Source organism: Poecilia latipinna, unplaced genomic scaffold (assembly GCF_001443285.1).
Source record: "Poecilia latipinna isolate Pla-1442-1.1 unplaced genomic scaffold, P_latipinna-1.0 Scaffold56, whole genome shotgun sequence".
In the NCBI taxonomy this organism is placed as follows: domain Eukaryota; kingdom Metazoa; phylum Chordata; class Actinopteri; order Cyprinodontiformes; family Poeciliidae; genus Poecilia; species Poecilia latipinna.
In genome coordinates, this window is record NW_015112672.1 from 513,430 (window position 1) to 522,774 (window position 9,345).

The 9,345-nt window shown below is 39.4% G+C and overlaps 1 protein-coding gene across 1 annotated transcript in view; it reads right to left on the reverse strand.

Annotated features, from left to right (window-relative positions):
* The window catches only part of samd10b (sterile alpha motif domain containing 10b), a 62,331-nt gene extending 53,200 nt beyond the window's left edge, over window positions 1-9,131 (reverse strand). The window contains exon 1 of the mRNA XM_015054560.1: window positions 8,757-9,131. Within this exon, the coding sequence (XP_014910046.1) occupies window positions 8,757-8,769 (13 nt within the window). The 5' untranslated portion in view covers window positions 8,770-9,131. The remainder of the gene's footprint in view (window positions 1-8,756) is intronic.
* Window positions 9,132-9,345: the final 214 nt, after the last annotated feature.

Sequence of the window (9,345 nt, forward strand, 5' to 3'; positions counted from 1 at the left end):
TATGCTGAAGTGGCCCTCAGTGAAATTGAGTTTGACACCCCTGGTATAGAACGACCGTATGTTTTCTACGCTCCTTAACCCTTACATACCTTCCTTTCGGGGTGGGGGGGCCGATTTATGTTTTTGCATCCACCTGAATAATATGTAGTTGCGCCCCTGACCATGAGTAAAATTAACTTTTAGTCATGAGTTAAACTAATGCTGACAAGGCTAAAATTATATGTAAACATTGGGAAACAATCTAAAAGGTGGAGTTTAAGAGAGAGAATAAGTGCAGTAAACCTTTCAGTTTTTACACTAAAAATATGCTTTAAATTAATATTACATTTTCACTTTTTTAAAATTAGTTATCAAACCTTTATGTTTAAGTTTTTGAAATGCTAGCAGCTTAGGGTTCAATAGTATCCGATGTCAGTCACAATGGACATCCTGATTATTTTTAAGAAAATCTAGGTTGTGCTAAATTGTGCAATCGTCAGCCCTAAATGCACTACAAAAAACATAGGTAAAGAATCAAAGAGCTCTTTTCCCATTCAAACTTTTTTCAAGTAACACTTTTACTCAGACCCAGATGCCATGAGCCGGTCTCAGTTTGTCTTGTAAATGGCAGGAGGTAGAATGGGGGTTCAACATGACCTTTATGCTTCCTAGCCGCCAAGCAACTGTAACAGCCGACCCCTAAGTGATGATGATGAAGATCTGTTGGATGCAAGGCAAAACACACAACAGGACATAATCTCTTATCAGTATCACACATTGCACAAATCGTGGTGAAGTGTGGCATGACAGAATAGATAACTGGACCACAGCTAAGGGCAGTTTCATCAGAAATGATTAGTTTTTTTCCATGCATGTTTTGGTTCTACACTGCTGGATTTACCTTAAAAGTTTACATGAGTGCAAGACATGAGCATCATTGTTGGTGATCTATGAATGTCAAAGGGCTACTTAAAGAGCTGCTTGTCTTTGTTGGTTTATAATAGACCTGTTTTTTCAAAATGGACAATTGAAGCTAGAGGCAATAGTACTTGACAGAAGACCAAAGATCTAATATATACAAGTACATACGAGTCCGAGGTTGGTTTTAGTTTGACCAGAGCAAGACAGTCTATTTTTTACCATTACATGTTTAATTTAATTACATATCGTTTTACTTCAAAAATATACATGCCTAAAAAGAAAAAAAACAAAAACAAAAAAAAACATATTTGAGACATTCATGACCTCCGGATTATGCACTCCTATATTAAATCCAGTAAACATGAGCAAACATACAAGAGCATTGAGCTACATTTGAACAACTCCTGCTCAACACCCCAGCTGTCGAGGTGACACGCCGACTCTTGGCTGCCCATTGACATGGTAAATCGAGGGCTCATTCTAGCATAAATGTGAAAGCCAGGGGAGGCCTTGGACTTTGCCAGAGCTTTATATGGAAACTTTGCATGAATACATACACAGAAGGAGCAGGAGAGAGAGCAATGCAGCAAAACATGAACAAGGGATATAAGATAGATGAATGCAACAGAAGGTGTGCCGCGCAGAGGTAAAAATGATTAAAAAGTATGAAAATATAGGCAGGAAGAGCGAGAGCAGCGAAGGGAAGGAAAGCACTAAATGTGTGATAAGAGGGGAAGACAGAAAATTGATTTCTATTTTTGGAGGAGGTACGACCATTGGGTGGAATAAGTCTAAAACATATTTGAACTAACATAGAAGAAACACACACACACGGTTTCCTCCACATAAACTCACAATCTCACATGCCGATGAGACCTGCCAGAGATCACGCAACGAGATTGCTTTCGGGAACTTAATTGCTTTTCGAGTGGATGAGCATGACTTCTGCTCCTAAATGCGAGAGGATGTATGGCTTGTTAGGGTGTAACTGGAGCCATCAGCAATTTGGTTAGATGGACAATCTCCACAGAAGGGTGTACTGACCCCCAGCAACTCAGTAGGAGGAGATGCCTAACCTATTAACAAAGAGTGAAAAGCTCCAAGCTTGCGCTCTCACACAAGGCCACACTTAATTAGGCCGTTTGTTTAGCACATTCTAATGGAGAGGACAGCAAACCGTGTGAGAAGGTTGTTTTTCTCCTTGAAACTGTGAGCTGAAAGACATCTGGCCAAGGATAACTCAGAGGACAAAAACGTGTTTATAGCCCAACAAGCCCTCTTCTCATTTAGTGCGTCTCGTTTTGTCTGGACAGATGGTGACGAGAGAAAGCAACAACAGATACAATGTAAAAACTTTAAATTCAGCAAGTTCTCCTTTCATTTAATAGGACATGTGTCACTTTACTTGAACAGTAAAATAATACGGGGGAAAGAATAATTGAGTTGACATGTTTCAAAACAAATGATTGAAATTGTATCTAAATCGGTGCAATCCTTCAGCAAAATTATGTCTTTCATTTTTTTTCCCCCTCATTTCTCCCCTTCTAGTTCCCTCCTCAATCGCTCCATTGCTGAGTAGATGGCTAATTAAAGGAAAGAAATTGGATATGGGCCTTTGCGCACTCTAATTCAGAAAAAAAAAAAGGAAGTGACGAGAGGGAGGTAGAAATGTCAGACCCAAGACGAGGACACAGAATCAGACAGGTAGCTCCTTGTCCTCTGGGTAAGCATTTAAGTGATGGCAAAATGTAGCAACAGTGAGGGCAGACGACTAACCAAAAGAGACATCTGAGGTGTGACGCTTTGGGGCATAATCCAAAACGCACCTCAATCTGCTTATGCTAATCCACTCTTGATTTATCCTGCAGTGATCTTGTCCTCTTTGACCACCATTTCACTCTTTTGAACAGAACATTTCTATATCCATTAAAGTCTTAAATGCTCAGTCAGGGTTTAAGCCGTGTTGAATCTCCGTCTACAGCAAGTTACCACTGAGGCTGGACATTCAGATTACATTACCGTGAAAAAGGCATTTTCTCGGGCTTGCTTAACAAGTTTAGGCTGTTTGCAAGTATGACTTTCAAGTACATGCAGGTAAATTTATTTGCTGGTGCTAATTAACATGAGCAAAAATGACTTTGCACATGCTGTAAATTCTGAACTAGACATAAAAATAAATCTGATTCTAAAAGTATGTCATTAGGCAAAGAGCACGAGACGTAATGGATGCAATTGACAGAAAAACTTTGCATTTATTTTTATTTATGTAAATTACTGGTGGGCAGATGGCATCGTCAAAGACCAGAGCATTTTGTGTTGTGCAGACTGCAGAGTATAAATCTTGTATGCTGAAAGCTGGTAGCTATTTTGGCAAATACCTTTTTTAATTCAATATGCACTGTATACAAGGCAGAATAAAAACTAGATTTTTCTCTCTTTTTTAATTTATTTAACCAGGTAAAATCCAATGGAGATCCAGATCTCATTTGCAAGAGGGACGCAGGCAGAAATCTGCAATACATAGCAAACTTGTTACGCAAAAGTAAACCAAATTTAACCATATACGCAAGTTTGAAACAAATTTTAAAAAGCAATGCCATTGACTAAGAGAATGTTGCTCGGTTTTGAGAAGCGATCAAAATAATTCCAATGAAATAAGATTTGACATCTTGAATTCAGACTAGAGTTGATTCTATGCTAAAGGAGCCATAGCACTGAATGCTTGCTTCCCTTTTCTCTGTTCAAAGACTGAAACATGCAAAAGAGAAATTTTGTTGGACCATAAAGAATGGGCAGTAATTGATCATTATAAAAGAGATTTAAAGTAAGGTGGAGCAAAGTCGAGTACAGTTTTATAAATGAGTATCATCAGGTGATTGTATCTTCGTACGCTTAGTGGATGCTATTCTGCTTTTGCATACAAATCAGACTCACTGTGATGTGTAAGACAGTGAGTTTTATGCCTGCCTGTTGCAAACCGTAAGGCACAATGATAGACAGTATGCAAGGATTGAAGAGATTTGGTCAAAGCATTCATATATAAAACATCTCCATAATCCAGGAGTGGTAAAAAGGTAGCCAATTTGTGCTTGAGAGGACAAATACACAAAAAAATTTCAGGTGAAGCTGACATCACTTTGTTACCTTTTCATGGCCTGCACAAAAAGTCTTGTTTAACAATGTACATGTTTAAATTAAAATGGTAATTTCAAAATGAGAATATTATTTATTACAGGTGAAAAAAAAAAAGCTATTTAAACCAACCAGGCCTTATGTGAAAAAGTATATGACCCCTAAGCCCAATAGCTGGTTATGCAAATACAGGCAATGTCCTGCTGCAGACAACAGGTGTGCTTAAGATTAAGGCCAGGAACTGATGCATTTTTCTCTAGGATGTCCTGGTAGGGAGCAGAATTCATGACCCCATCAATTACGAGAACTACTTCAGGTCCTGAAGCAGCTAAGCAGCCCCAGAGCATCACACTACCACCATGTTTGATGTTCTTTTTCTAAAACATTATAGTCTTATGCTTAATGTGACAGGACACAGAGTTCCATTATTGCTCTTCAGTCCACAGAATATTGTTCAATAACTCTTACAGATCACCGATATGGTGCTGTATTTGTCAAATGTGAGATGGGCTTTGCATTGTTTTTAGCCAGTTGAGGTTTCTACGTTTAAGATCTACCACGGGTGTCATTTTTGCCTCATTTCTTAATTGTTGTTGAATCATAGATTCTCATTTTCACTTAGGCAATGAGGCCTACATGGCTCCACAGTCACTCCTGGGAAGGTTCATTACTGTTGCAAGTTTTCTTCATCTGTGCATAATGACTTGCTGGAGTCTTTACAAAGTGAAGTACTACAAGCATGATGCTTGCAGAGCCAGGAAATACAAAAGACATTTGAGTGCAAACAATAGTCACATTCTAGAAAACATATTCTGAAGTGTTTGTGGTTCTTCTTCTGCATTTACGATGCCTTTCATTAAATGCATATCCAAACATACCTGCAAGAAATGGTAGCAAAGGCCAACAACTGTGCCCTCAAGCTGAATGACAAGTTTATACACACTTAAGGTCCAGGTTTGTGAGCGCATTTTGAAACACATCCATCTCTGTCTGCTCTCTCTCTCCTTCTCTGTCCTCTTCATATTTATTCTGCTCTCTGTGGGTCTAAAATCCACAGGATCAGGTCAGGAACAACTACAGGCCAGCAGAGGATCAGGGTGTTGATGATGGATGATAGGAGTGCTTGTGAGTGGGTGTGTTTCTGTGTGGGTGCGTAAACATTTAGTAGGACTCTCTATGCATTAAACTGACGCTCCCCCCCCGCCCCCCCCCCGCACCCTGCTGTGAGGGATGATAATGGATGGTGGGGAATGAGGTTAGGCTCTTGCATGCCTTACATGCATGTCCACATGGAAAATCCTCGCAGCAGATCTGAAACAGAGGAGGTTAAGACTCTATTACCAAATCAGTTAACTCCAAACACCTAAAAGCCATTTGGCTCCACCACCAAATGCATCAAATGGACCGCCATCAGCAGGCGATGCAGTGCACATCAGGGAAAAGACAACAAGGGTGTGTTCACATGCTTACTGCTCCTCCCCCCATGCGTCTCCTTAACTGCGACACTAGAAACCTCTTTTGCTTCATCTGACATAAACATATCCACAGAATAAAAAAATGCACATGTTCAGACGCACACTCGGTCTGAATTACTTTGTTAGTGCAGGAGGCTTCTCCTGCAAGCGGGGGAATTGTTTCACAGCTGAACAATGGTGTCACCTGATCACAGGAGTGACTGTCTATGTGACACTCCTGATGATCCTTCATCAAGGCATGCCCACTTTTTGAAGATACAAATCAGTGCTTCAGAGAAAGAATGCCTTGTGCATTTCAATAACACAGTTCTCAATGAAATTTCCATTGAATGTTGCCATGCTCCAGTAAGAGAGATGAGGCCGAAATAAACAAATGGCTTGGGTTTTGATTGTGTTCCAGCTGTGTAGTCGTCTCCCCGTAGGCTGTCAGGTTGCTGATGAGCACTGCTATGTGTGCGTCCATGTGTATGTACATTTTTCTGGCAGCATGAGGATGCATGATAGCCATCCTGACATCCTCCGCATCGCCACAAATCTTTAGATATCTAGCTGAGCCTGGTCAGCCTTGTCTCTTTGAGCATAAAAGCAATAGGCTTTTGGTTATTTTCTCTCTAAAAATCAAGTTCTTCTGCTAGACAATGTGCTTTTGGTCTGTGCAGTGGTGAAGGGTGTATAGGAGAGGCAGCAGACAAAGATTGATGTGTTGGTATTGGCTGCTTATCTCTGATTTGACTACACTTCCAGAGTTTCGGAGATAAGTAAGCCAACATTCCAGAAAAAAATTAACCTGCTCAGATTTGTTAACATGAAGGAACGTATATCTATGTAGCGTATATTCTACCCTTCCTTTTGTCTGCCGTCTTTTATTAGGAATGCAGCATCACACAAGGTGTGATGGAGCCGTCAAACACGGTTTGATAAATGCCTGACATTTTGTAATAGTACAAAATTGTGGATTTCCAAATCCACAATGAAAACTATAAAATAAAGCAGCCCTCCTATCGTCTACTATGAGTCTAGCCCTTTCCTAGCCAGAAGAATTCATAAGTTTAAATCCTATTAAATCTCATCCCATCCGTCACAGTGTCCACACCGAAGAATGTTGTTGTAAGACAATTTAGTAGTGCTTACATATGATGCAATCATGCATCACAAAAAGATCCATCTTTTTCAAAACCCTGAGCAGTGAGTAGGATCAGTCAAGCTGATTAAAGACAAAGCAAATTCCAGTCACAAGTCGGTTTTTCTGCACACTTCTGTTAAGGATAATTATTTTTACTCTCGTTTCAGATGCTGCAATACTTCCAGACCTACCGGTAAGTTTAGGCAAATATCTGAAGAACTGAATCTGCTTCAAAGTCCCAAACATGGATCAGAGCATAATTATGCAGCATGCATCAATGGCAGCGAGAAAGAAAAATCATTGTCAGTAAAGTACATTTACACAACATTGAAGATGTCTATGTAATTTAAGCAGCCATTTTAGCGTTCTTGTAAATGTAAAAAAAAAAAAAAAAAAAAAAAAAAAAGACTACAAAAACCAGGCTTTGTAATTTGTAGTACCTACTGGTCAGCAGGTGACAGCCTGCCAAACAATGACACTGCAAATAAAAGCAAATTGAGAACAATCTGAACTTAAATGTTTTACTGAGCAAGCCTGACATGTCTGAACTCACAGGCCATATGTTAGCATCCAGTGACTCTCAGGGTGTCCTTCCCTGCTGTCAACAGTAAAATATGGTTTTCGCTCTCTTTTATTCTTTGCACCAACGTGCATTAAAGTTTAAGTGGAACAGTGGCACTTTGTGACATCAGTGCCCTGGGCACTGCATAAATCAATGCTGCTTAAGCAAACTTCGGCTCAATTATAGATAGTTCAATGTATAACTTCAGGCAAAGACACCATGCGGCCATGACGTTACAACCACTGACAGATAAAGGGAGCAACACTGATTTTCTTATTGTAGAGCAATGTACTCTATATGGAAGATGTCCAGATATTTGACACTTTTCAAAAAATTATTAAATGGGGTCAGAACGGTTTTGATATGAAAAGGAGAAGCTGAAAATCATAAAGGTATACTAACGTGTGCTTTGCGTTGGTGTATATTTGACTGATTTTCCTAAATAGACACAAATAGAAAACACACACGGCACAACTGAGATGTTCCAACACACATTATTGTCCTTGAGGAGAAAAAAAATAAGCTTTGATTAGACTTCACTTAAGTTTGCTAGCCTGCAATAAAAACCAACCAGCCATACAAAGGACAGACGGAGGAGTGTGGAAAACAAACAGGGAAAACAAAGAAGAGGTGTTAAAGTAAATTTAAAGCACAATAATGCCAAATTGTGCGTCTTTGCCCCTTTAAGCTAAAAGGAGGTGGGAGAAGACAACCCTTGGACTTACAGAAAAGCATAAATTTCAAGCTGAGGCAGCAAAATATATAACCTCATCACTTATTCATCATAGTTGCAAGGATTCTGTGTTTGATATGCAAGATTCAGTAACTAGTGAGTATGATTAAATGATCTCTTCCCTTGCTTTTTAAGAAATAGAAATTAAAATATTCTGTATTTAAGATGAAACCATTGTCGGACAATACAGGACAATTCTATTTTTTTATCTAGGGCTAATAAAGAAAAATTAAAAGAACATTATTTTAATTAATTTGTTAAATGTAATAATTATAGAACAAAATACATGAAAAAAGCATAGTCATAAAGTGGCAAATATAATTTCATCATTTTGAAACAGTGAAAAAGGAAGCAAAAAAACAAAAGATGACAGATAAAACTGCTCCTAGTTGAATTGAATATTAGTCCCAAAATTAAGTATTCCTGGATCCAGAACTCAGCTACGTAAATATACAATGGAAGAAAACTGTTTTTTTTGCCAGCAAAATGCTGTGTTTAAATTACAACTCTTAAATAAATATCACAAAATCCTTTCTATGCTCCACTTTTCACAGTTTAGAAATGCATAACATAGCAAAGATAAAATAAATTGCGAAAGTTTTCTTCTTATTTTTAATTGACAAAAAAAAAAAAATCCCTAATCCAATAGCAAGAACCATGTCAACAACTTTAATTATCGGCATGCTGTGAATGACTGAATAAATAGGCAACTCTATTTGTGCGGATCTTCTGATGTGAGGCTTTTACCGTCACAACTCACAAGTCTGATCCGAACAAAGTCTGTCAGAAAACTGTCCGGCCGAGAATCTCCGCAGAACTGAGCGCTCTTACCGTCCACAGCCATAGTCGGTCTCAGCGTGTATCTCTCCGTGGTGTCAACAGGACTCCCTCATCCTCCCAGAGAGATAAAAATGTAGGTTACTGACAAGAGAGGATGAAGCGCGCCTCTTGGCCCCTTTTAACTCGCTATGTGAGCATGGAGGAAGCTCTTGATGCGGCCGTGCTGAGAATAAAGGAAACTCGCCTCACCGCCGCTCTCTGTCGGCTCACGGCCATTTATTGTCCGGGACGTCGGGACCAGTCCGACACGAGGCTGCTCCTCCTGTGTCTCCGCCCCCTCTCCGTACCTGACCGCCGGGAGACAAAAAGGTCATCACGCCCCGACGGCAGCTGTTCATTGGTACACAGCAGACACAGCAACCCGTCTGTCCCTGGCGCTGGAGACAAACACACATTTGAATGAAACCACTAATTGCTTTAAAGTGGCACCTGTCATCGGTTTGTTTCACTGGATCAGTTGTTTACTGAAAATCTAGGAGGAAAAAAATGTCAATTATTGCTGTAACTATAATAAAAATTTTACTCTACGAAAAGAAGTTTATTAAAAGCTAGCAATTAATGTAAACTACAGATTAATTAA